The following is a 23,088-nucleotide window of genomic DNA, read 5'->3' as shown; positions in this document are numbered from 1 at the left end:
ATTTTTTTTTTTGTGTGTGTGTTGAAATTACTAGTGGCCCAAGAATTTTGCACAGGAATGTACATTTTACAAAATATTAAAATAGAAAACAGTTATTATATATTGTAATAATATCACACATTATTATTATTTTTACTGTATTTTTATGAAATAAATGCAGCCTTAGTAAGTATAAGTGACTTCCTTCAAAAGCATTCAAATCTTACCAACCCCAAATTTTTTAATTGTAGCCAATATACATATATTTCATAATCTAAAAAATGACTACATTTTACATAGTGAAGGATTTGCTAGACAACCATCAAGTGGAGCCCATACCTATACACGTCTTGAGGTCATCAGCAAGGTGGTAACCTTGGTTACAGGAGCACAGGGGCCCGCTGGTGGTGTGCTCACAGTGATGGGAGCACCCCCCATTGTTTTTCTCACAGCCATTTACAATCTCCATCTCTATACCTGCAGGATACATCACTCCACATTATTAAGACTTCACTGATTAGAGCATGTCAAAAACACTGACCAATCACAGGCTGTTTGGCTCCATTTAACCAAATCCACATGTCAGTGAACTCCTGAGATAATCTAATAACTGTTTTCTAAAGTGTTTTAAGTTTTCCACCTCATATTACACTAAAAGAATCACAGAGCACATGTTAGTGTGTGTATTTGTACTCACGGTAGCACTGTTTCCCATCAGCACCCAGCTCGAATCCTGGGTTACACACACAACGGAACGATCCCGGCACGTTAACACAGCCGTGAGCACATTTAGTCTGACCAGACACACATTCATCTATGTCTGGGAGAGGAAATGTTTGGATAGTTAGAAGATATGTCAGTGTAAAACTCACTACTAGTTTTTATTTTACAATAAATAAATAAACAATGTATTCAGTCAGGATACCAGCAATATGAGTGTGTGTATGTGTGTGTCTGTGCGTAAGCGTGGAAATGCATGTGTGTGCACAGCAGGGGTCACAGCAGTCTCTTCATGGGGTCAGCTGAGGTTGTCTCATAAAGTCTGGACATAAATGAGGTCCAGACAAACATGTTTACCCAGGACTCAGATCAATGGCTTTACACTGGCCTGCACACATAGTAACTAACAGCAGGTCGTTATACCAGTAACCTGCTGTGTGTGTGTGTGTGTGTGTGTGTGTGTGTGTGTATTTGGGCAGGACATAGATGGGCAGTGGAGGTCGATTTTATGGCACAGCTGAAGAGAGATTTGCTGTTGGACTAAGAGGTAAAAATAAAATAAAATAATATAATAAATCAGTCTGTCTGCCTGTAAGGCCTAGAAAACTTTCAAACTTCAAGACATTGTAAACTCTTTTTAATTATATTTTTAACATTCAAAAAAGCTGTCAAGTGAACCATCAAAGCTTTCTTTTTTGTTTTTAAAAATTACACTTACTGGGGTTATATGAGTTTTTTTAATTCTACTTTTGTATATAATTATATTTAATTTATGAATTTTATTAATTTAGTAACAAAAAATGTAACACATTACATTTATGGGGAAAAAACTACACAATATTATTGGCTATTGACTATTCTATTGGTAGTTATTGAAAATGACATAAAACATAGATAACAGTTGTTAATGTCTAAGCTGGCACAAGATAAAAAGTAAAATAAATATTTATCTGTAAAGAAATCTACATATACGTGGGTACATGTCATGCACTCAAACCTTCACATCTCTTGAAGTCAGCTCTCATTTTGAATCCTGATCTGCAGCTGCACTGCGCCTGTCCATTCACATTACTGCAGATATGAGCACATCCACCGTTTTGGTCCTTACAGGGCTCCTTCACTGAGAGAATAACATAGCACACACATACACACACAAGTGTTTACATAATCACCACAATATTACTACAAGTCAAAGACAACGTATGTATGTGAACTCACATTCACAGTGTTTGCCGTCTCTTTTGAGCTGGTAGCTGCTGCGACATTCACACTTGTACTGCTCGTTCCCCAAATCCACACACCTGTGCTCACAGCCACCATTCTTTACGGCGCAAGAGTTCACCGCTGGAAAAAATGTCACGTACACACACACACACACACAATGCATGTAATGATCAAAAATAAGTATCTACACATATACTACAAGGCCAATCCCTCTGTAGTAACCGTAGCTTTGCTAACGCTCCTACAACCAGCCAGTGTTGTTTTAGTATCATTGATATACTATTATAGTTTCGGTTAATATTTTGAATTTGATTTTATATTTATGTTTTCTATTTTCACTTTACTTTTAGTTAAAGTTTTAGTATTTTAGTTTAGTTTTTGTCATTTGTATTAGTTTTTAATATGTATATATAGTATTTATTCATTTTATTTATTACTTTTAATTTATTTTAGTACCGCTTGAACTTGAATTTTAGTACTGCACCTTGAAAAAAAAAAAAAAGAAGTATTGCCTTTCCAACAAGCTGAAATAAAATAAAGTTTTTTATTTTAAAGTTTGGTATTTTATTTTATTATTTTATTACAGTTAACATTGATTTTACATTAAGTAACATTATGCTTTTAGTTTTAGCTAACCATAATAATCCCAGTTAGAGAAATCTTGTAATGACAAACTCAGATTTTCTATTTGGACAGGAAGTAAGGAAAAACTTTTATTATAAAGGGAAAACATCTCTGAATCAAATCCAGTTTGGATTTTGTATATATATTGAGAGTTTTGGAGGGTTCTCATTCCTTCTCTCCCGCTCTCTGACTGATGGTGTTTCCATGTCGTGTCTGAGTTGGCAGATTTACGGAGTCTTAGGGGACAGGTCAGAGCTGTTGTCTCACTGTGATGACATCGCCAGGCCTGTCACAGAGTGATGACACATCCAGACTCCAGTAAAACAGGATAAAGGCTGTTTTAGGGTGATGAGATCGGCAGAACCAGAGCTCTCTTGCTGTGTTGACACTGTTTGTTGAGTTTTAGGCAGCCTGCTGTTGAATGCATCACTATAGATGATAAACAGATGCCACTCAAGACTGAGAGGGATTCTCCATCATGCATGTGTGTTTGTGAGCATGTATGCATGTTCTTACCTATGCATGTGTGAGCATCAGCATGTATGCGGAAACCCTCGCTGCACTCACAGTGGTACGAACCGAGTGTGTTCACACATGTCTGCTGGCAACCACCATTCAGCTCCTCACACTCATCTTTATCTGTTGGCATAGCATGCAACAAATGAGACATGGTCTGCCTTCACCTAAAAAATGTACTAAATTAGGCTGACACATTTGGTCGGCACCTTTTCTTTTCTTTAGTTAACAATAATAATCCCAGTTAGAGCACATAAAAAAATCTTGTAATGACATATTGATGATATATTTATTTATCTTTGTCGTATTTATTAGTTTCTTTGCCTTTAAATGTGTTTATGTCCTTAATTTTATTTATTTATTCATTCATGTCTTTAAATTTAAAATTCAAAATGGTAAATAATTTTAAAAGCAACAAAAATGCAAAATGCGGTTCTGAATATTTTACTTACTGTTTTTCTGCTAGTAAGTGAATTCCTTTATGTTTTCTCAACACCCTTCCAAAAAGTACAAATAGTACAGTGATGGTCTCATATGGTAAAATTAAAGGACTTTGATATATATCATGGTACCAAATGACTACCATATTGATACAACATACATAAATTTACATTGTATTTACATTGTACTCTTAGGTACTTATGACAGTACCAAAGTACTTTTTGGTAATTTTGTTAGGGCTGACAAAAAGTATGGTTTGAAACATTGTGTTCAATACATATGAGTTGCCATAAATAGTAAATGTCAAGCTGTCACTGTGAGGAATGTGCTTAAATACAGGAGATTAATGGTGACCAACCATGAGTTCTTGACTGTTTTAACAGATGTTTGCTTTTAAAAGCTTATTTATGCACATAAAATAAGCCTCAGTTAATGTTTAAGGGGTTAAAAAATAAGGATTATGTTGCCATTTGAGTTAAAGATGAGTCTGTAGTGGACAAATGTAAATAAATCCTACACATGTGCTTATGACATCACAAGAAGCTTTATCTGTTAAAACACAGACATGAGGTCATTGTAGATTTCTTATCATTAATTCTGATGTCAGAATAGAACTGACCTGTCAGGTTTTTAAGAAAAATATAACTTTGTTAAAATGAAAATTCTAGATTCTAAAATTCTTACAAAAATCTGAAATGTTGTAGAACCAAAGAGCTGATGAATGATGTCTGATCCATCATTCATAGTTAGATATATTACATCTGCTGAACATATTCACACGTGTGAATGTGCAAATAATGTCCATAATTCATTCTGCTTTGACTCTGTCCAAAATCAACACAGCTCAATATTGTTGGGATCTATTGCAAATGTTTAAAAATACACAATACTGTAGCTATTAAGATCATTTACAATTTCCTCTGTGTTAAATGGTTTTGGTCAGGATGGATTCCTACATGTATGCAGTCATCTATGTGGGTCAAGTGCTTTAACATACAGCCTGCCCCATGATTGGATTATTGAATGTAGTTCATTAGCACTAATTAACCTTTTTGACCCAAAAGAAATCAATTACGGCCGTCTGACAGTTTCCCACAAATCTAGAGCAGCCACATCAGAGAGAGATTTACTTAGATTTGCCAGCAGCCATATCACTGTGTAGCCTAAGACTGGTCGACCACTGAAGCTAAGCGGGGTTGAGCCTGGTCAGTACCTGGATGGGAGACCTCCTGGGAAAACTAGGTTGTTGCTGGAAGAGGTGTTAGTGAGGCCAGCAGGGGGTGCTCACAATGTGGTCTGTGTGGGTCCTAACGCCCCAGGAGTAGTGATGGGATTATTTTATTTATATAATTATTTACAGTAATTTATCCTAACCTGTACTGATTTTAGCATTCTTTAGTATTTCTTCATCAGAATTACTGTTAAATCTATTATACAGGATCCTCTCTTTAATTTCTTTTCATTTCTCTCATTAAAAGTTTTGACAATAATAAGTTGATCCACATAATAACAAAACATCTGCATTCTGTGTTCAATCCCCAAACCGTTACGTCCCTCTCATACACCTGTTTCCTCACCTGTAGCCTTTCAGTCCAGCAGGACCTGAGACAGAAGGCCAGATCATCATTCCCACACCTACACACTAACAGCTGAGATGGACACAGTCTCTCTCAGCGCATTCAGGAACTACAGCCCACACAAAGCCCATCATACATCCTTCTTCATCTCATGATGAAACCTGGCCAAACTAATGGCCTTAATAAACAAGCTCCTGATTCAATAACATTCACAGGATGGATTAAAAGGTGAATCCTGGATATCAATAACAGAGAGCTTTAAAAACTACTCTCACTTATGATCATGGCAGGTTACTGCATCAATGATCTGGTCATAAATATGTCTGAATGTTTTATGATGAATACACAATTTCATACAGCTTATGATTTAATTTACTGCTGCTCATAGATATTAATACTTAGAGCTCTTTTCTCAATTGGTGGTTTTAAATGGAACACTTTGATTATTCAGAGGTTAAACGACTTTAGAAAGATGAAATAAACTCAATGGATGTGAGTGTTCACTCACCTTGGCAGGATTTCCCATCAGGTCCGAGTTTCATGCCATCAGGACACCTGCAGTAAAAACTGCCAATAGTGTTACAGCAAGTGCCTTCACATCCTCCGTTACTGTCCGCACACTCGTTTATATCTGAAAAGACAAGAAAGAAAGAAAAAAGAAAAAAAAGGAAAACACTGAGCATGTTGTTGGAAACATAAGAAAAGAGGCAAAAACAACAACAAACTCATTAAATTGAGTTGTGGTCATTTTTTCCACTGAAAAAAAAAGCTTTTAGATAATTTTGATTATTAAAGGGGTCATATGATGCGATTTCTAGTTTTCCTTTCTCTTTGGAGTGTTACAAGCTGTTTGTGCATAGATAAGATCCCTGAAGTTGCAAAGACTAAAGTCTCAAAACCAAAGAGATATTCTTTATAAAAGTTAAGACTCGATCACGCCCTCCTAAAACGGTTCATTTAAACACACCCCCATGTCTACGTCACTGTGTGGGAAGATTTGCAAAACACCGCCCAAATGTATACGCAAATAAAGAAGGCGGAACTATTATTCTCGCTGTAATGTTGTTGCTGCCACCGGCGCCATGTCTTGGAGATGCTGTGTTTCGTTGTGAAAGCGAAACTACTTTGTTTGGGCTTCCAAAAGAGGACACAACTAGAAATCAGTGGTTAAGTTGTATTTACAACACTGTTCCAGAACAGTTCAACCCAAATATTAGAGTGTGTGCAGCGCATTTTACGGAGGACTGTTTCCTGAACCTGGGAGTAGCCTGCCAGCTGTGCTCAAAGACTGTTGCTATAAAGTGGGGCAACTCCAACTTTGCAAGGACAGTCTGGCGCTTCTGACTCACAGCCTGTAAGTATGTTTTCATATTTAAAGAATTTGCCACTGACTATTCAAACGCGAGCTTTGAGCTGTGTAGAGCAGCTCTTGTTGTTTGTCATTTCTCCGATCACAAATGCAGACATGGCAATGTTTACGTGACGCATAAAAAGACAACAAATGCCTCGTTTATAATGGGTTTTATTTTTTTTGTGTCGTCACGCCAGGACACGGCATCACAACATGGTAAGTGGCGTAACATTTCCGTCACACTTGTGAGGTATTCAGCCAATCACAACGCACTGGATAGCTGGCCAATCAGAGCACATCTCACTTTTCAGAATGATGAGCTTTGTAAAAATCGGCGCGTTTCAGAAAGGCGGGGCATAGAGGAGCAACAATAATGTACAGTATGTGGAAAATAATGTGTATTTTGAACCTTAAACCGCATAAACACATTGCATTACACCAAATAATGTTCTTTTTAGCAATGTCATATAACCCCTTTAAGTATATATGTTGTTATTTGATGCACATTTAGTTTTACTTCACCATCCACCTGGAAAATCTTTCTTTATTTTGAATGCATTCTTCTTCCCAGCATGATGTTTAGATCGGTGAAAGGCTTTCTGTAATAATGTTTCCAGTCTGATGTCTTCAAATAGGACATTATGCGGTCATTTTAACATGCTTGCGAAAAAATGTCATCAGACATAAACAAATGAACCACACAAACAAAAGTCTGAAACCACTCAGACTCAGGTAATAAGTCCAAGCTGCTCCAAACAACTGCTTTCTGCTCAACCGCTTCTCATCAAGGACACACAAGATGGTTTTGAAACAGTGAAAGCAAAAATGCCCAAAAATAATTAAAAAGAAAATGATCTTTTTAAAAATAAATAAAAAATGAACGTGTTTTTCTGTGAAGCCTCTGAAACCAAGGATGGGTCGCCATAACAAAGGTCCAGGCCACACCCACACTTGGTTTCTAAGGCAACACAGCATCACCAGATGAACTCCACATCTGACTCTTTAATATAAAAAAGATTATATATTATTTATGATGCATTTTTCTCAGATTCTCAGATTCACAGATTTAGGACACATTTGACACAGCTTTTCTATCTTTCTGATGTTATGGAGTCATGTCTCCCTAACAACCTTTGACTCTACGTCTCAGCACTGACCTTGAGCAAACATCGCATAATAATACAGAGAGCTGACAACATCTTTCCTGTGGAGAGACAAGAACAGATTTACAGATGTACTGAGAAGTTATGCGCTCTATCTCTGGTTATTCCATTAGACAGCTCTAACAGGAAGTCAAAGCAAAATAATTTATTATTATTAGTTTTTTAACAGACATTTTTTCCTGGGTTACTTTGAACAGCGCGTTTCTTTTAATCTGACTTAAGAAGAAATTCTTTAAATATCTTTCAGTATCTAAATGTGTCTAAGTGTTTAAAACAGACAGAAGTGAGAGAAATAGACAAAAGCAGAGTGCAAAACCATTTACAACCGCAAAAACAGATCAAGGTGTCTGATGTCTTTCAGTTTAACATCTGTGCTGTAGTCTGGAGTAAACAGATGCTCTACACATAGGGTTTGCAGCATCATGAGGGTAAGTAAAGGATGAAAGAATTTTCTTATTTGGGTGAACCTTCTCTTTAAGTGATTTCACAAAACTAGAATGTACCTGCAGTGGCTGAAAGGCATCTTGATAAGGACTGACTCTGAAATACAGACACAAATACATCTGAGAATAAACATCCACGCCGCCATCTGTTTAGCTTCTTTAGGCCCCTGTTCTCCATGTTTCACGCCTGGTGATCATTCTCTTTGTTGTTTTAAATCTTTCTACATCTAGACTTGTTCTGTATCCAGACCTCTGTCATTAATCTTGCTCTGGCAACAAGGAACAGGAACAGGATAGAACGATGAAAAACATCTAGAAAAACATCAATAACAAACAACAGGAAATGAACAGCAACTGGAAAGACTATTTTAAAATGATATTAAACTAATCGAGTTTGTGTTGTGCAGTGTTTAAACATTCAGCCATGATTTATGTCATTTGAAGAGCTTTCTGAACTTCTGTATATTGTATGCCATAAAGAATGTTGTTCAAGTGGAATGTGTTTTTCTAAGTAAACATGCACTAAATGGATGTTTTTTACTGGTGGGCTTGCATCTCGAGTCTTTTGCAGCATCTCATGTATAATCTGTGTTCTAAAAATGCTAAATTTAAGTTTAAAAAAAGTTACATTAAAAAAAAAAAAAACATTTCTAGACCAGGGGTTCCCAAACTTTTCCATTCCACGACCCACCTAGACAAGTATAATCTATTTCACGACCCACCAAAATATTTGAGATAAAAAACAATTGACATTACTTTAAGCTTAATCTTTAGCATGAATATGGCAGAAATTATGTATTTAAGAAAAATGTTATAACCATTTTATTTTATAGTAGGCTACAACTGTAAAATTTCACTAATATTTAAGTTTTAATTTCTTTGTTTACAGATGTTAAAATATGAAACATGTCCATAGAAACTCGAAACAGCTCACTCTGGTGAACTGTAATCCGATGCGAGTGTTGTTAAACTTATTGCGGGGTTCAGCGCAAAAAAATGCAGCCTGATCTCACAGCAATTCGTACACGTGCGAGTGAGGTCGTATGAATTTGTACGAATTAGCCATCTCGTAAAATACGTACGAATTGGTCATGAGATAGCGTTGGAAAATGCATTCATGATCCGTGTGTGTGTAGGGGAGAGCGGAGCACAACCCAACACGTTTTTTTAGCAAAGCATAAGAAACGAAGCAGATCTAAAATAGGTAAAAATAATAAACATATGTGTCTCATTTTAAATAAATACTAAAAACTGAGATGACAAATTTACTTCAGTCAGAAATTTACTTTTGCAATGGTTAAATAAATGTTCAGCAATATCCTCAAAAGATTTTTGAACTTTTTGGCACATCTTTTCTATATATAGAGATGATATGGCAAGGAAATAATATGAAATTTCGTAAATTTTATGGAAATGTTTAAATCTTGTAGTGTTTTTACAGAGCGCTTCCTTATTGGTAGGTAGCCAAATGCATATGAAGGAACGAAAACAGTGCCGAGTTCAAACAAACGATAGAAATGAATGAACATAGCTTACCTGAAACAGTTTTCATAACATTTGAATTTTCCTGTGCATGCAATCTCCTGCAGAATAACCTACAATTGAAGTGAGCGAGTTTCTTCTCATTAATAATGTGGACCGATCAAGCCTTTTAATAATGACGTCGCTCTGTGACCCTCAGTGTTATTACAACTCGCTCGCACTCACGCTTCAAAACACGCAACAAATGTTTTAAATCGCGGACTTAATTGCGATTCAAAAATCCCACTAAGAATATTGCAATTCGTAATAAATGTTGGTAGGCTATATCGTGCAGCCCTAGACTGAACTGAGTGAGTGTGTTTTTCATTGAAATGCAAATTTAGCTGCAGCCAAGTGACTTTGTGCGACCCACAGTTTGAAAACCCCTGCTCTAGACTATGGCATTCCACTGTCCCAGTGTCTCATATTTTTAAACACAAAAACATGTTCTGTATGAATGGCCTCTATAAGTTTGTTAAAAATTAAAATATACCCTACTAATTGAATTTTTCCAGTTAGATGATTTTTATGATAACATTTTTTGTCATTTTAAAGGTAAATGGACTGTATTCTTTGTTGAATAGATAAAAAATATAGGATATTACATAAAGTGATATAAAACAATTAAAAAATGTCAAATAAAAATTAAAATAGATTTATATATATTAAAAATTTACATAAAAATAAAATTTTTTTTTTCTACTTTAAAGGATTAGTTCACTTCCAGAATAAAAATTTTCTGATAATTTACTTACCCTCATGTCATCCAAGATATTCATGTCTTTCTTTCTTCTGTCGAAAAGAAATTAAGGTAATTGAGGAAAACATTCCAGGATTTTTCCCCATTTAGTGGATTTCAATGGCGATCAATGGGTTGAAGGTCCAAATTGCAGTTTCAATGCAGCTTCAAAGGGCTCTACACAATTCCAGATGAGGAATCGGGGTCTTATCTAGCGAAACGATTTTTCTAAAAATAATAAATAAATAAAAACAAATAAATTGAATACTCTTTAACCACAAATACTCATCTTGCACTAGATCAACTTCACGCATTACGTAGTCACATTGGAAAGGTCACTCATAACCTAGGTGGAAGTATAGACCCAGTGTTTACAAAGACAATGTGCAAAGAAATTTAAACACCCTTTACAAAAAAGATAAAACAATGATGTTGGACGATTTTGAAGTTGGAGGAGAAAATAAGATGGACTTTTTCACCCTACCCTACCATTTCGAACCAAGGTACACAGACGAAGAACTAACCACACGTGACTTTTCCAACGTGATTACGTAAAAGTCGCGTATGTGCATCGCAGAGCTAGTGCAAGACGAGCATTTGTGGTTAAAAAGTATTAAAAATATATATTTCTTTTTTTAGAAATTGACCGATCGAACCCTTTGAAGCTGCACTGAAACCGCAATTTGAACCTTCAACCCACTGATCCCCATTAAAGTCCACTATATGGAGAAAACTCCTGGAATGTTTTCCTCAATAACCTTAATTTCTTTTTGACTGAAGAAAGACATCTTGGATGACATGGGGGTGAGTAAATTTATCAGGAGATTTTAATTCTGGAAGTGAACTAATCCTTTAAAAAGTAGATACAGTGGGTACGGAAAGTATTCAGACCCCCTTAAATTTTTCACTCTTTGTTATATTGCAGCCATTTGCTAAAATCATTTAAGTTCATTTTTTTCCTCATTAATGTACACACAGCACCCCATATTGACAGAAAAACACAGAATTGTTGACATTTTTGCAGATTTATTAAAAAAGAAAAATCACATGGTCCTAAGTATTCAGACCCTTTGCTGTGACACTCATATATTTAACTCAGGTGCTGTCCATTTCTTCTGATCATCCTTGAGATGGTTCTACACCTTAATTTGAGTCCAGCTGTGTTTGATTATACTGATTGGACTTGATTAGGAAAGCCACACACCTGTCTATATAAGACCTTACAGCTCACAGTGCATGTCAGAGCAAATGAGGATCATGAGGTCAAAGGAACTGCCTGAAGAGCTCAGAGACAGAATTGTGGCAAGGCACAGATCTGGCCAAGGTTACAAAAAATTTCTGCTGCACTTAAGGTTCCTAAGAGCACAGTGGCCTCCATAATCCTTAAATGGAAGACGTTTGGGACGACCAGAACCCTTCCTAGAGCTGGCCGTCCGCCAAACTGAGCTATCGGGGAGAAGAGCCTTGGTGAGAGAGGTAAAGAAGAACCCAAAGATCACTGTGGCTGAGCTCCAGAGATGCAGTCGGGAGATGGGAGAAAGTTGTAGAAAGTCAACCATCACTGCAGCCCTCCACCAGTCGGGGCTTTATGGCAGAGTGGCCCGGCGGAAGCCTCTCCTCAGTGCAAGACACATGAAAGCCCGCATGGAGTTTGCTAAAAACACCTGAATAAGATTCTCTGGTCTGATGAGACCAAGATAGAACTTTTGGCCTTAATTCTAAGCGGTATGTGTGGAGAAAACCAGGCACTGCTCATCACCTGTCCAATACAGTCCCAACAGTGAAGCATGGTGGTGGCAGCATCATGCTGTGGGGTGTTTTTCAGCTGCAGGGACAGGACGACTGGTTGCAATCGAGGGAAAGATGAATGCGGCCAAGTACAGGGATATCCTGGACGAAAACCTTCTCCAGAGTGCTCAGGACCTCAGACTGGGCCGAAGGTTTACCTTCCAACAAGACAATGACCCTAAGCACACAGCTAAAATAACGAAGGAGTGGCTTCACAACAACTCCGTGACTGTTCTTGAATGGCCCAGCCAGAGCCCTGACTTAAACCCAATTGAGCATCTCTGGAGAGACCTAAAAATGGCTGTCCACCAACGTTTACCATCCAACCTGACAGAACTGGAGAGGATCTGCAAGGAGGAATGGCAGAGGATCCCCAAATCCAGGTGTGAAAAACTTGTTGCATCTTTCCCAAAAAGACTCATGGCTGTATTCGATCAAAAGGGTGCTTTAGGACCATGTGATATTTCAGTTTTTCTTTTTTAATAAATCTGCAAAAATGTCAACAATTCTGTGTTTTTCTGTCAATATGGGGTGCTGTGTGTACATTAATGAGGAAAAAAAATGAACTTAAATGATTTTAGCAAATGGCTGCAATATAGCAAAAAGGGGGTCTGAATATTTTCCGTACCCACTGTATATACAACAGAAATTGTGACTGGAGAGAAACTCACCAGCGTGTTTCTAAGTAGTTAGTATTACCTCAAGTCAAAACGGCCCACCATTCAAGACTCTTCCCATGAGTCCCTCAATGTATTGGATTTTTTGACAATCCATTCATTCATTCAGTTATATAAAACAAATCTTTCACTTATTTCCATTTAAATATTAAGAAGTGTTACATATTAACTGATGGCCATAAATTCTGGGCCAGAGCGAAGCGGAAATGTAATGACCATAGCTATCTTTCCTGGGATCTCAGTTTGGCCGCAGGACAGCACACCTAATGCATTCTACAGACGACAGCTGAGAAGACCTCACAAGGTCCCTACATAGTGTCTTTTACTCTTCAGAAGTGGAAAAGAGGATTATTGTCACTATTTGACCTTTTAATTTAAGGCATAAACTCTTACTGCTTACTGTAGGTCCTGGATTTTAAATACACTAATGAGTCTCAAAGGAAACGTAATGTTATAAAGTATTTTCATACTCTTGCGTTTCTTTTCTCTACTTTTTCTCAATGCATGGTAAAGTCGTTTGGTTATCTCTCAGGGTTATAAATGCTTTGAGGAAAAGCAGCAGTATCTCAGGAATATCCCCTGTCCTTTCATTGGGAGATCCTCTTTAATGGTTTAGACAGAGTAGTTACAAACCTTAGAAACTTTAAGCTAACTGTGTGCCCTATCAGAGAAGATAGTTTTGTGTATCCAGCCACTTTGTCTCAGTATGTAGAGGCACGTGTCTTCTGTTGTACAGAGATCGCACAGATCACTGCACTTGGCCCTGTATTATCCTACATAAACACACATATTCAATCCAGGCCTCACATTCAAGCACGACTTCTTTTCAACCAGCAATAGACTGTAAAACATCTGGCAAGCATTTGCACACTAATTACATGTTTCCACAATTAACGGATGATCAGTATACACCTACCAATTGATGTTTCCATATTCTATCAAATATTAAATTACAGGTGTCTGCTTTACAGACTCCATGAAAGAAACTGACTATGAATAGAAAACAGACACAACTTAAGACAGCATTTTTGGGAATCATACTGTATATTTGTTTCAAATACCATTCAAATACCATTATTTCAAATACCATTCAATATTTGGGGTCAGTAAGTCTCTTATGCTCACCAAGCCTGCATTTATCTGATCAAAATACAGTAAAAACAGTAATATTGTGAAATATTATTGCAATTTTAAACAACTGCAGCCATTACTCCAGTCTTCAGTGAAACACTATCCTTCAGAAATCATTTTAATATGCTGATATGAAGAAAAATATGTCATTATTATCAATGCTGAAAACAGTTGTGCTGCTTTATATGTTTGTGGAAACCGTGATACATTTTATTTCAGGATTTTTTGATGCTAGAAAAGTTTGAAAGAACAAAGCTGATTTGAAATATCATTAATGTTTTTAATGTAACGTTTGATGAATTACAAAAAACTTGAATGGTAGAATATAATATACATAAACAAATATACAGCAGACCTTCTCTAGATTTTCAAAAGAAATTTCAATGTCTCAAACCGGGCTGTGCTCACATTAGCTAAGATACTAAAGTCTGCAATCAAAAGTCAATTTCAACATAAATGCAAACGTTCTCAATATATTATCTGCACTATATGCACCCAAGATTCATTTTGTAGCTCTCCACTCTTTTTGCATGTCAACAGTTTGTGTCTCATTTTTGTCTATATTCATGTCTCCAAGGAATTTAGTAGAAACATCTAAGACAAAGATGATATTGAAAGCCCTATTTAGTCATGAACCATTAAACAGCAATAGAATTTTCCTTTAATAACTCATATTTTACAACGCTGAATATTGACAGCTGATACTGTATAAAAACAGATCTTTAGAAGTCCAAAGGGTTTTGTGTTAAAAGCAAAAGAACATTCCAGCACACACACAACTGGTTCCTGTTTCTCCACAGCAGGATTTGGTTTCTCTGTCTCTCAGCTGAGATCACCTGCTGAGTGGAGACGCTAGATTCATTTTCTTCTCAAGTTCTCACTGGAATAACGTTTGAAAGATGCCAGACTCGCTGCATCATCGAGCCCATCTCAATAACAAGAAGATGTAACCTACTGTTGATCGGGAAACTCACTCCTCACTCACAAGGCCTCTGTTTTCAGTGCCAGTGATTTCATTGCCAGTGTTTTGCTTTTCAATAATCCTTCAAACCGAATTTCCGTTTCAACAGCCCGTGTCTGCCAGAGCGTCCTGCAGCAGTGAAGCTCTTGTTCAAATATGAGTTTCTCACCAAACCTGCACATGGAGCATGTCAGTACGAGTTCATTAAACTAAAAGGGATAGCTGTCCTGAATAAGCAAGCTTTTGAACAGCCTGTAATCTATCTGAGGACCTCAATCATAATTTACAAACCGCTCAGTCAAAGTTTGCACGCATACACATATTTGTGCTGGATCAGAACATTTCATGTCTTAGTTCATAGCAGATGACTGAACTGAAGGATAAAGACCAGAATGGAGCAGTGAGAAAGTGGAAAACTGGAAAAACAATCGACTCTTTCTTAATACTGTAAATACTGTAAATGTTCCGTAAATGTTGGTCTCATTGTGCATGATTGATCGGGAAATGTTACTCTGAAGAAAAATCTTTCAGTAAAGCTCGTTCCAGCTCTGAAATTACTTTTCTTTTCTGCTGACATAATCAAAGCCATGCATATGGGGAAAAACAATATTGGCTAACAAGGTCCAAAAGGGTTATTGTAATTAGAAGAATCATTTTGGGTTCCCCAAAGAGCGTTTCAGTTCTTAAAAGAACCATTTGTAACATTATGAACGTTATGACAATTCTGTTATTAATTAACCCTCGTATTATTCAAAACCATTATGATTTTATATCATCTGTGTGAAAAAAAAAAAAAAAAGATATTTTGAGGAATGTTTGCATTTCTTTTGTCCATAGAATTAAAGTCAATGGGGTCCAAAACGACAACATATTATTCTGTGTTCCACAGATGAAATAAAGTCATAAAGGTCATGACGGTGAGTAAATGATGACGGGATTTTCATTTTTAAATGCGTTGAAAATGTCATTTTGCATTCAATACAGTGAGGCTGGGTCTGTACTGGAATGATAACAAAGATGTCAACTTATAGAAGAATATAATATATAGATGTCTGTGTGTCTTCATACAAAGAATGTAAGAAATGTGACCCAGTTTAATGGGGTGCCTAAATAAGCTGTTAGATAATCAGGACCTCTTGAACTCCTCAATACGCTGCAGTATTCCAAGAAAGTATGTAGAGTCAGCACGCTCCATGGGGTTGTAACTCTTAACTCCACTACAGGGCAAACAAGATGGGGAGGGGGAAGGAAACCCTCAGGCAAACTGTATCAAACAAACTCATACAGACACATCTTTAAACACTGTCTGCTCAGCACATATTGTAAACCCGTAAACAGGGAAGTTGCAGTAATGGACAGTGAAGAGCTTGTTTCCCACATTCATTTCCTAGCTTGTTTATTTCATGAACTATTGAAGCGCAAAAAACAGCATGAGTGAAAATAAATAAATCTAAGGCACATGTGTGTGTTTACATATGCAATGTTCATACATTTTAAGAACAAGGATGAAAAACATGTACTTAACCCTCAAGTTGTGTTCCAGTCATTTTGACCCGGAGAGGATTTTCTTTTTCCCAAAATGCTAGTTAATGTTTTTGCACTGGACTAAAATTTACTGACTTTGCTCACACAAGGTATAACAATACATTTTTTTGATAATTTGGGGGGATTTTTCCCCCACCTGTTTATTCTTGTGGTGTTCCCAATCAAAAATGACTGGCCTACAAAAAATTTTCTTAGAAATTTCTAATTATGTTATACCAAATATTGTCTTTTGCATTTCTTTTTAGAACTGACTGATCTTAGGCTTCAATGATCTGAGCTTATCTCAGTTTTTGAGTGAACATTGCCGAAATTATCCACAAATAAGGCTTTTTATACTCAAAAACTGAAGTGCATGCTTAGATCAATGAGGTCTATGACTAGTTATTACATTATTGTATTTGGCAGACACTTTTATCCAAAATGTTTATGCTTTCCCAATAAAATTCTATTATCGTGATATGCCATTTTTTTCTTATGTGGAACACAAAAGGATTTATACTAAACAATGTTCACATTACTCGTTCCTATACATTGAAAACATCAGTAGCTGTCAAGCTCCAAATATGATTAAAAAAAAAAAAAACACAATGAAAGTAGCATGAAAGTAATCTATGCATATCTTTTTTGTGATGATTTTTCCTTTTTGAGTTTAAGAGCTCCTGCTTACAAACAATGTATGAAAAAAAGCAGCATGAACATTCTGCCTAATATCTCCTTTTTTTTTTTGCTTTGAATAGTGTTCCCTGCATATTCTCTCTCAGAACTGAGAGGTGACCAGCGGCCATTAAACACAGCAAATCAGTCCAACAGGAAAGGCCAGCTGAGCTACAGTGGTAGCGATATGTCAACTGAAAGAGAGCACTGTAAAAACATTCTTCCACATGCACATATACACAGTCTCTGAGTCAAATGAGCTTAATAGGTTTACCAGTCCAACATGGAAAAGACATTTTTCATCACAGTCATTTCACCACCGCACTGTTTAGCCATCAGCCTTCTGCGTTACGGACTTGAAGTAGAAAATTTTAATTTTAGAAACTCTGAGAAAGCATTTTAGGAGCACAAACTACCATCTCAGCATAAAACCGCAGGAGGAAAGCTGCTTTAGACAGAGCACACACAAAAAAAATCTCTGACTAAACTTTAAGGTTTACTGTTAAGACAAGAACACGAAATCTCATTCACATACTACTGTGTGTGAGGTGGCTTCAGTTTTCAAAGGTTCTTTGCTGTTATAAAAGCAAAATAGCTTCTTCTTTTTTTTTTTTTTTACAAATAGACTAACATTCAAAAGTCTGGGGTCAGTAAGATTTTAAATTCTTTTGAAATAATTATTTTACGCTTAGCAATGTAAAATAGGCTTACCATTGTGAAATATTATTACAATTTATAACAGCTGTTTTTGTTTTAATATATTTTAAAATGCTGTTTACTCCTGTGATGGCAATTTTCAGCAGTCACAACTCTTTAGTGTCACATGATCCTTCAGAAATCATTCTAATATGCTGCTTTGCTGCTCAATAAGCATTTCTTATTATTAACAATGTTGAAAACAGTTGTGCTGCTTCATATTTTTTGTGGAGACTGTGAGACATTTATTTGATTCTTTGATGAATAGAAGGTTTAAAAGAGTAGCATTCATTTGTAACATTATACATGTCTTTACTGTCAGTTCAAATCAATTTAATGCAGCCTTGCTGAAAAACAACACCAAAATACTGACACCAGACTTTTGAAAGGTACCACACATGCATATGAACACATACACCCTCAATCTGCCTCATTCGACACCTCACAGTGTGAAAACCTCACATATACTGTCAAAACAAACTGAAAGGGGGAGAAACAAGTGAGGATCTAACAAACCAAAGTGACGTTTGCCTGCGAAAACTCCCTCTGCACTCACAGGTGGAGGACAGAGTGTGTGGTGCATATGCATTGATGCACATAGCCTGATCCAAGAAGCAACAAATCTAAAACAGAACCCTTTCATTCAAGATATCAGAAACTTCAACCACTTCAAACATGCACTAAAGACTCACCGTATTGGCAGCGCATTCCCTCGAACCCTTCTGGACACTGGCAAAGCTGATCACCTGTCTCAGAGCACTTCCCACCATTAAAGCATGTGCCAGAGGAACACTCCTGTGGATAACACACACTATTCAGACACCCTTGACCCACAACACACACAATCCAGTACAGTGTTATGATACTCACTATGCAGACAGCCTCTCTCTTCCCCTCTCTGCATCCACCCTGGGCAGCACCTGTAGACAGTTTGCATCTCCATACTGTATGCCTGCCTATACGCTGTATAATACCCTGTCCTGAGACAGACAGAGAGAGAAAGAGAGACAGAACTATAATGAACAGGTTCATTGTATGTAGATAATGATATAGGCCTATTGACCTAAAAAGACGATGACAAATGAGACATACATATCACTGAAATTATTACATGAACACAATATTTAAACAAAATGAACCAAAATATTTGAAAGCAGAATATATTTAGGCTATAGTTTATTTTATGCTCCGGAAATAACGCAATAATAGGAATACCCGACAAATGATACAGGTGATACTGAAAACCGCTCGTGATGCTTTCTGAACTTCTCTTAACCTGGTAAGGCGTTATAAAACTTATGAATTATGGCGTTATGAAAAGCAACAAGACGCGGCAAAATAGTCAGACTTTCATTCTGCGTATTTAAAAATAGTGTATTGGACCGAAAAATTGCGTTCAGTTTGAACCTGCCCGATTCGTGAACGAGTCGTTTGTTTGAAGTGAATCTTTTCGATGAATCTGTTGTTGAACGAGTTCACGAGATACAAACGATTCACTGTGCTGTCAGCTCTAGTCCAGATAGGAACCGCCAAATTTGATGATCTTTGAAATGTTCACTGACCCCGAAAAGGTAATATTATAAATGTTTTAAAATAGCTATTGTTTGGAAAATATTTAGTTTCTATTGTGTACTAAATCTACTCCCTACAGTAGGCTACAGTATTGTACTTATTTATTAATCAAATATCTTTTTATTATTTATCATTGTAATCACATTTATTTAATTGGTTGGTTTAATTTTATTATTTTTATTTTTATTTTGTACAATTTTTAACTGTTACTCATTCACTCATTCAGCTGTGAAACATCTCTTTCAGAATTGTCTCTTTCCTGTGACAGGTGTTACCTGTGCTCAGATTTAAAAAATGCAACTTTTAAGCTATTTTTCTTCAGTTTCAGTGTTGTTATAGTTACTATGCTTTGCCACATTTTCATAGCCAGGTCATTCAGCATGGTCAGTATTTAGTATGCCAGATGAAAGTAATATGTTTAATAATTATGTGCTGGTTGATAGTTTGAAAAGTGTTCTGCTTTCAGAGGGCCAATGGTTGGTTATTATAACTCCTATCAAATCACCAATGTCTGCTAGTCACTTAACCCCAGATTTTCAGAAAAGCGTTCCTAAAAATCTGTGTATTTAAGTCATTGGAAACCATCAGCTGTGGTAGTTGGCAAATTTGACTCTACTAAATGGAAGGAGAGCATATCTCTTAAAAATCACTGATTCTGACCTAAAAGATAATTGCTTAGGGGAAAATAATCATACGAGGCAATGGTTTAAGGGCCAATAGTTTAAACAGGGAAACAAAGTAAACAGTTGTTGTTTGAGTGTCTCACCTCCTCTCGTAGCCCATGCACCAGCGCTGAGAAGAGCAGCCCTGCCTCCACACCTTCACCATACGCGTAAACGCCTGAACGCATGGTTGCCTCACCCCCAGCATAGACATCTCCTGCTCCTCACACACATTCGGCCTGAGAAAGAGTGAAAATTATACTATGCCCATACAACTTAAAGGAATAGTTCACCCAAAAATGAAAATTTGCTGACAGCTTACTCACGCTTAGGCCATCCCAGATGTAGATGAGTTTGTTTCTTTATTGGAACAGATTTGGCACCCATTCACTGCAGACGATCCATTGGTGAATGCTAAATTTCTCCAAATATGTTCTAATGAAGAACCAAACTCATTTACATCTTGGATGGCTGAGGATAAGTACATTTTTAGCTCATTTTCATTGTTGGTTGAATTTTGATTTTGGTTGAAAGACCCATCATAGTCTTCTGTCTCAAATGGATCACCTGATCCAATTTCGGTCTTCTCAGTTTGGTTATGTAATGTTGCATGGATTGTTGGATAGCAGTTCCCTGTGAAATCCAGACCAATGGGGGCATATTAAGGATAAATGAATTGCACATAGTGGGCAATATCATGAACTAAACATGCAACAACATGAAAAAAAGCCTTATTTGCAGCAGAGCCTTGGACTTCGAACACCAAAACTCCTTCTTTAGTGATGATGTCATAATTACCCATCTTGTTCACATGCTAAAAAAAAAAAAGCATTGTTCATTTCAACATAAATGCTCACAGAAGAACACGTATGTGGGTCAACATATGTGTACCCTATAGTTGTCAGCTGAGAGTATGCAGGTTTACGGATACTAATATGCATGTGTTCCTCATTAAATACTGGGATAAGTTCATTTGTGCAAGGATGTAGACTTGGGGACTAAATGTAATAATTACAAACCCTAAACAGTGAGGACAAAGGGAAAGTTGGCTTGTTAGAGTAAAAATAACATTTATGTCTGAGCTGGGTCTTGATGTTCTGCATTTGTTTATTATGTCACTGCAAGGATATGTAGAAAAACTTTAATGAGTCGGGCTCTGATCATGCTATGGCACTATGAGCCATTGAGAAAATAAATCAATAATCTGCTCTTAGATCTTGTGGCTGCGGAAACAGCTCGTTTTAGGATGTTGACACAATGTTCTCACAGCTTGTAAAGTCTGATGCTCCAAGAACACACTGAACCACATGTTCAGGATCCAAATGATCATTCGCACCAACAAACACATTTAACTAGTGACATTCAAAATATTAATATAAATACTGATAAACAATAAAATAACAGTGCTATAGATTAAACCAAATCCTTAAAAAAAAAAAGTAATTTTTTAAATTCAAACAGGATATGCTTTCCTTTATAATTCGATTTTCCAATTGAAAATATACCTGAATATTTCCAAAGGGAGGTTTTCTCACAATTAGACCATTTTAGGGATAATTATGGTCCTAAAGTATAGCTAAGTGCATACACACTCAACTTTCCTTCACTTCTTCTTACATCCATATCTGTCAGAAGCTGTTCGTTGATTTAAACCTTTCTTATGGTTGTCCAAAGGTTACAGCACCCTATCCACAGCTCAGAGTATGGAAAATCACTGGGAGTGCATTTCACCTTCATAAATAAATCAGGATATTGCAGAATGATTTGTTATAATCCGTCTGTGATAGTCTGCTTCTTAAATTCTTGAATTTAGTTTCATAGACTGTGGTGAGTCTGGGCTCTGCCTCAGAGGGTCCTGTTCTCTCTCAGGTTGCTTCCTATGACCATCTGGGCTTAATACAACACATCCTGAGTAAATTAGGGGGCTCGCAGATAAACTGCACAGTCACACACCGGATCAGCCCTGGAGTCAGTGTGTCAGAGACTCAGGGAGGCGTTGATTCACTGGCCTCAGTCACGCTTTACATATTTACAAATTCTTACAGGGCAGAATTTAAGTGAATTTATTGTTTAGGTGATACATACAAGTTCAAAATATGATGATCATACAGTGGCCGAGAGAGCTCAACGCACTGCAAATAGAAAAAACACCTGCAAATTAAGAAAAGAACTTAGTCAATTTTACAACACACGCGCTGCAAATGCTCACAACACAACCAAATAAAGAAACGCACTGTTAATACTCACAACACAACCAAACTAAGCAACGCGCTGCAAATAAAATTCTTTATTTGGTTGTGTTGTGAGCATTTGTAGCGCCTGCTGTCAAATTGATGAAGATGTTTTCTTGATTTCCTGGTGTTTTTTCTATTTGCATGTGTTTTCTGAAGTTGCAGCTCTCTCGTTGAGCTCTCTCGGCCACCGTATGATCAAGTGTTTAACAGAATAAATTCAATTATTTAATGATCATTTATGTTTGAATATAAATTCACATTTCAAATGGACTCTGGCGCTTTTGGCGACACCTAGAGAGCAATTAAATCACTACAGAAATAGGGCATTATTTTATTAGTTTAATTAGGCCTATAGGTGAACCTTCCAAATATTGTGCTAAGCCAAAACAAAGAGCTAACGGTAAGAAACCAAATTAATTAATTAATATTGTTTGTTATTATTAATAAAACGGATCACAGATAAACATTTCATATGTTTATCTGTGATCCGAAATGCTTTCAGTTGATGTTACATTTTCTTAAAAAAAAAACACTGGTGACACATTTAGCCTACTATTTAACCCGTAGTAAGTAACTACTTTGATAACTACAGGCTAATAACAACTTTAATCGCTAAAAATATATCATGCATGTTCTATGTGAAAATGAAAATTCATATTAGGCTAATTAAAACGTCAAGACATTTCTTGTTATTTGAAAAAGATGTAAATGCTTATCAATGTTATTAATTAAAGTTATTCTAAAGTGTTTTCTTTGATTATTTTGAGATAAAACACAGTTTGTTTTGTTTTACACATGTTGGAATTAAGTGTCAGATAAGAATTTCCCCTATACGACCTTTGCGACCACAAAACTTTAAAAATAAATATA

General features: G+C 36.5%; 1 protein-coding gene across 4 annotated transcripts in view; it reads right to left on the bottom strand.

The window, feature by feature from the left end:
* Positions 1 to 18,490, bottom strand: part of megf6 (multiple EGF like domains 6) — a 46,376-nt gene extending 27,886 nt beyond the window's left edge. For 2 of the 4 annotated variants that reach the window (XM_058744631.1, XM_058744634.1), the window contains exons 1-10: positions 18,443 to 18,490; positions 8,099 to 8,135; positions 7,590 to 7,636; positions 6,962 to 7,057; positions 5,590 to 5,712; positions 3,064 to 3,186; positions 1,918 to 2,043; positions 1,697 to 1,819; positions 677 to 799; positions 319 to 456 (exon numbers count right to left, since the gene is read on the bottom strand). In XM_058744631.1, the coding sequence (XP_058600614.1) occupies positions 319 to 456; positions 677 to 799; positions 1,697 to 1,819; positions 1,918 to 2,043; positions 3,064 to 3,186; positions 5,590 to 5,712; positions 6,962 to 7,057; positions 7,590 to 7,636; positions 8,099 to 8,135; positions 18,443 to 18,458 (952 nt within the window). In that variant the 5' untranslated portion in view covers positions 18,459 to 18,490. The remainder of the gene's footprint in view (positions 1 to 318; positions 457 to 676; positions 800 to 1,696; positions 1,820 to 1,917; positions 2,044 to 3,063; positions 3,187 to 5,589; positions 5,713 to 6,961; positions 7,058 to 7,589; positions 7,637 to 8,098; positions 8,136 to 18,442) is intronic. The other 2 variants (XM_058744633.1, XM_058744632.1) reach the window with 2 other exon arrangements.
* Positions 18,491 to 23,088: the final 4,598 nt, after the last annotated feature.

The sequence above is a fragment of the Onychostoma macrolepis genome, chromosome 15 (genome assembly GCF_012432095.1).
Source record: "Onychostoma macrolepis isolate SWU-2019 chromosome 15, ASM1243209v1, whole genome shotgun sequence".
NCBI classification, from domain to species: domain Eukaryota; kingdom Metazoa; phylum Chordata; class Actinopteri; order Cypriniformes; family Cyprinidae; genus Onychostoma; species Onychostoma macrolepis.
The sequence above is the reverse complement of the archived record's forward strand: the minus strand, read 5'-3'. Positions and strand labels throughout refer to the sequence as shown.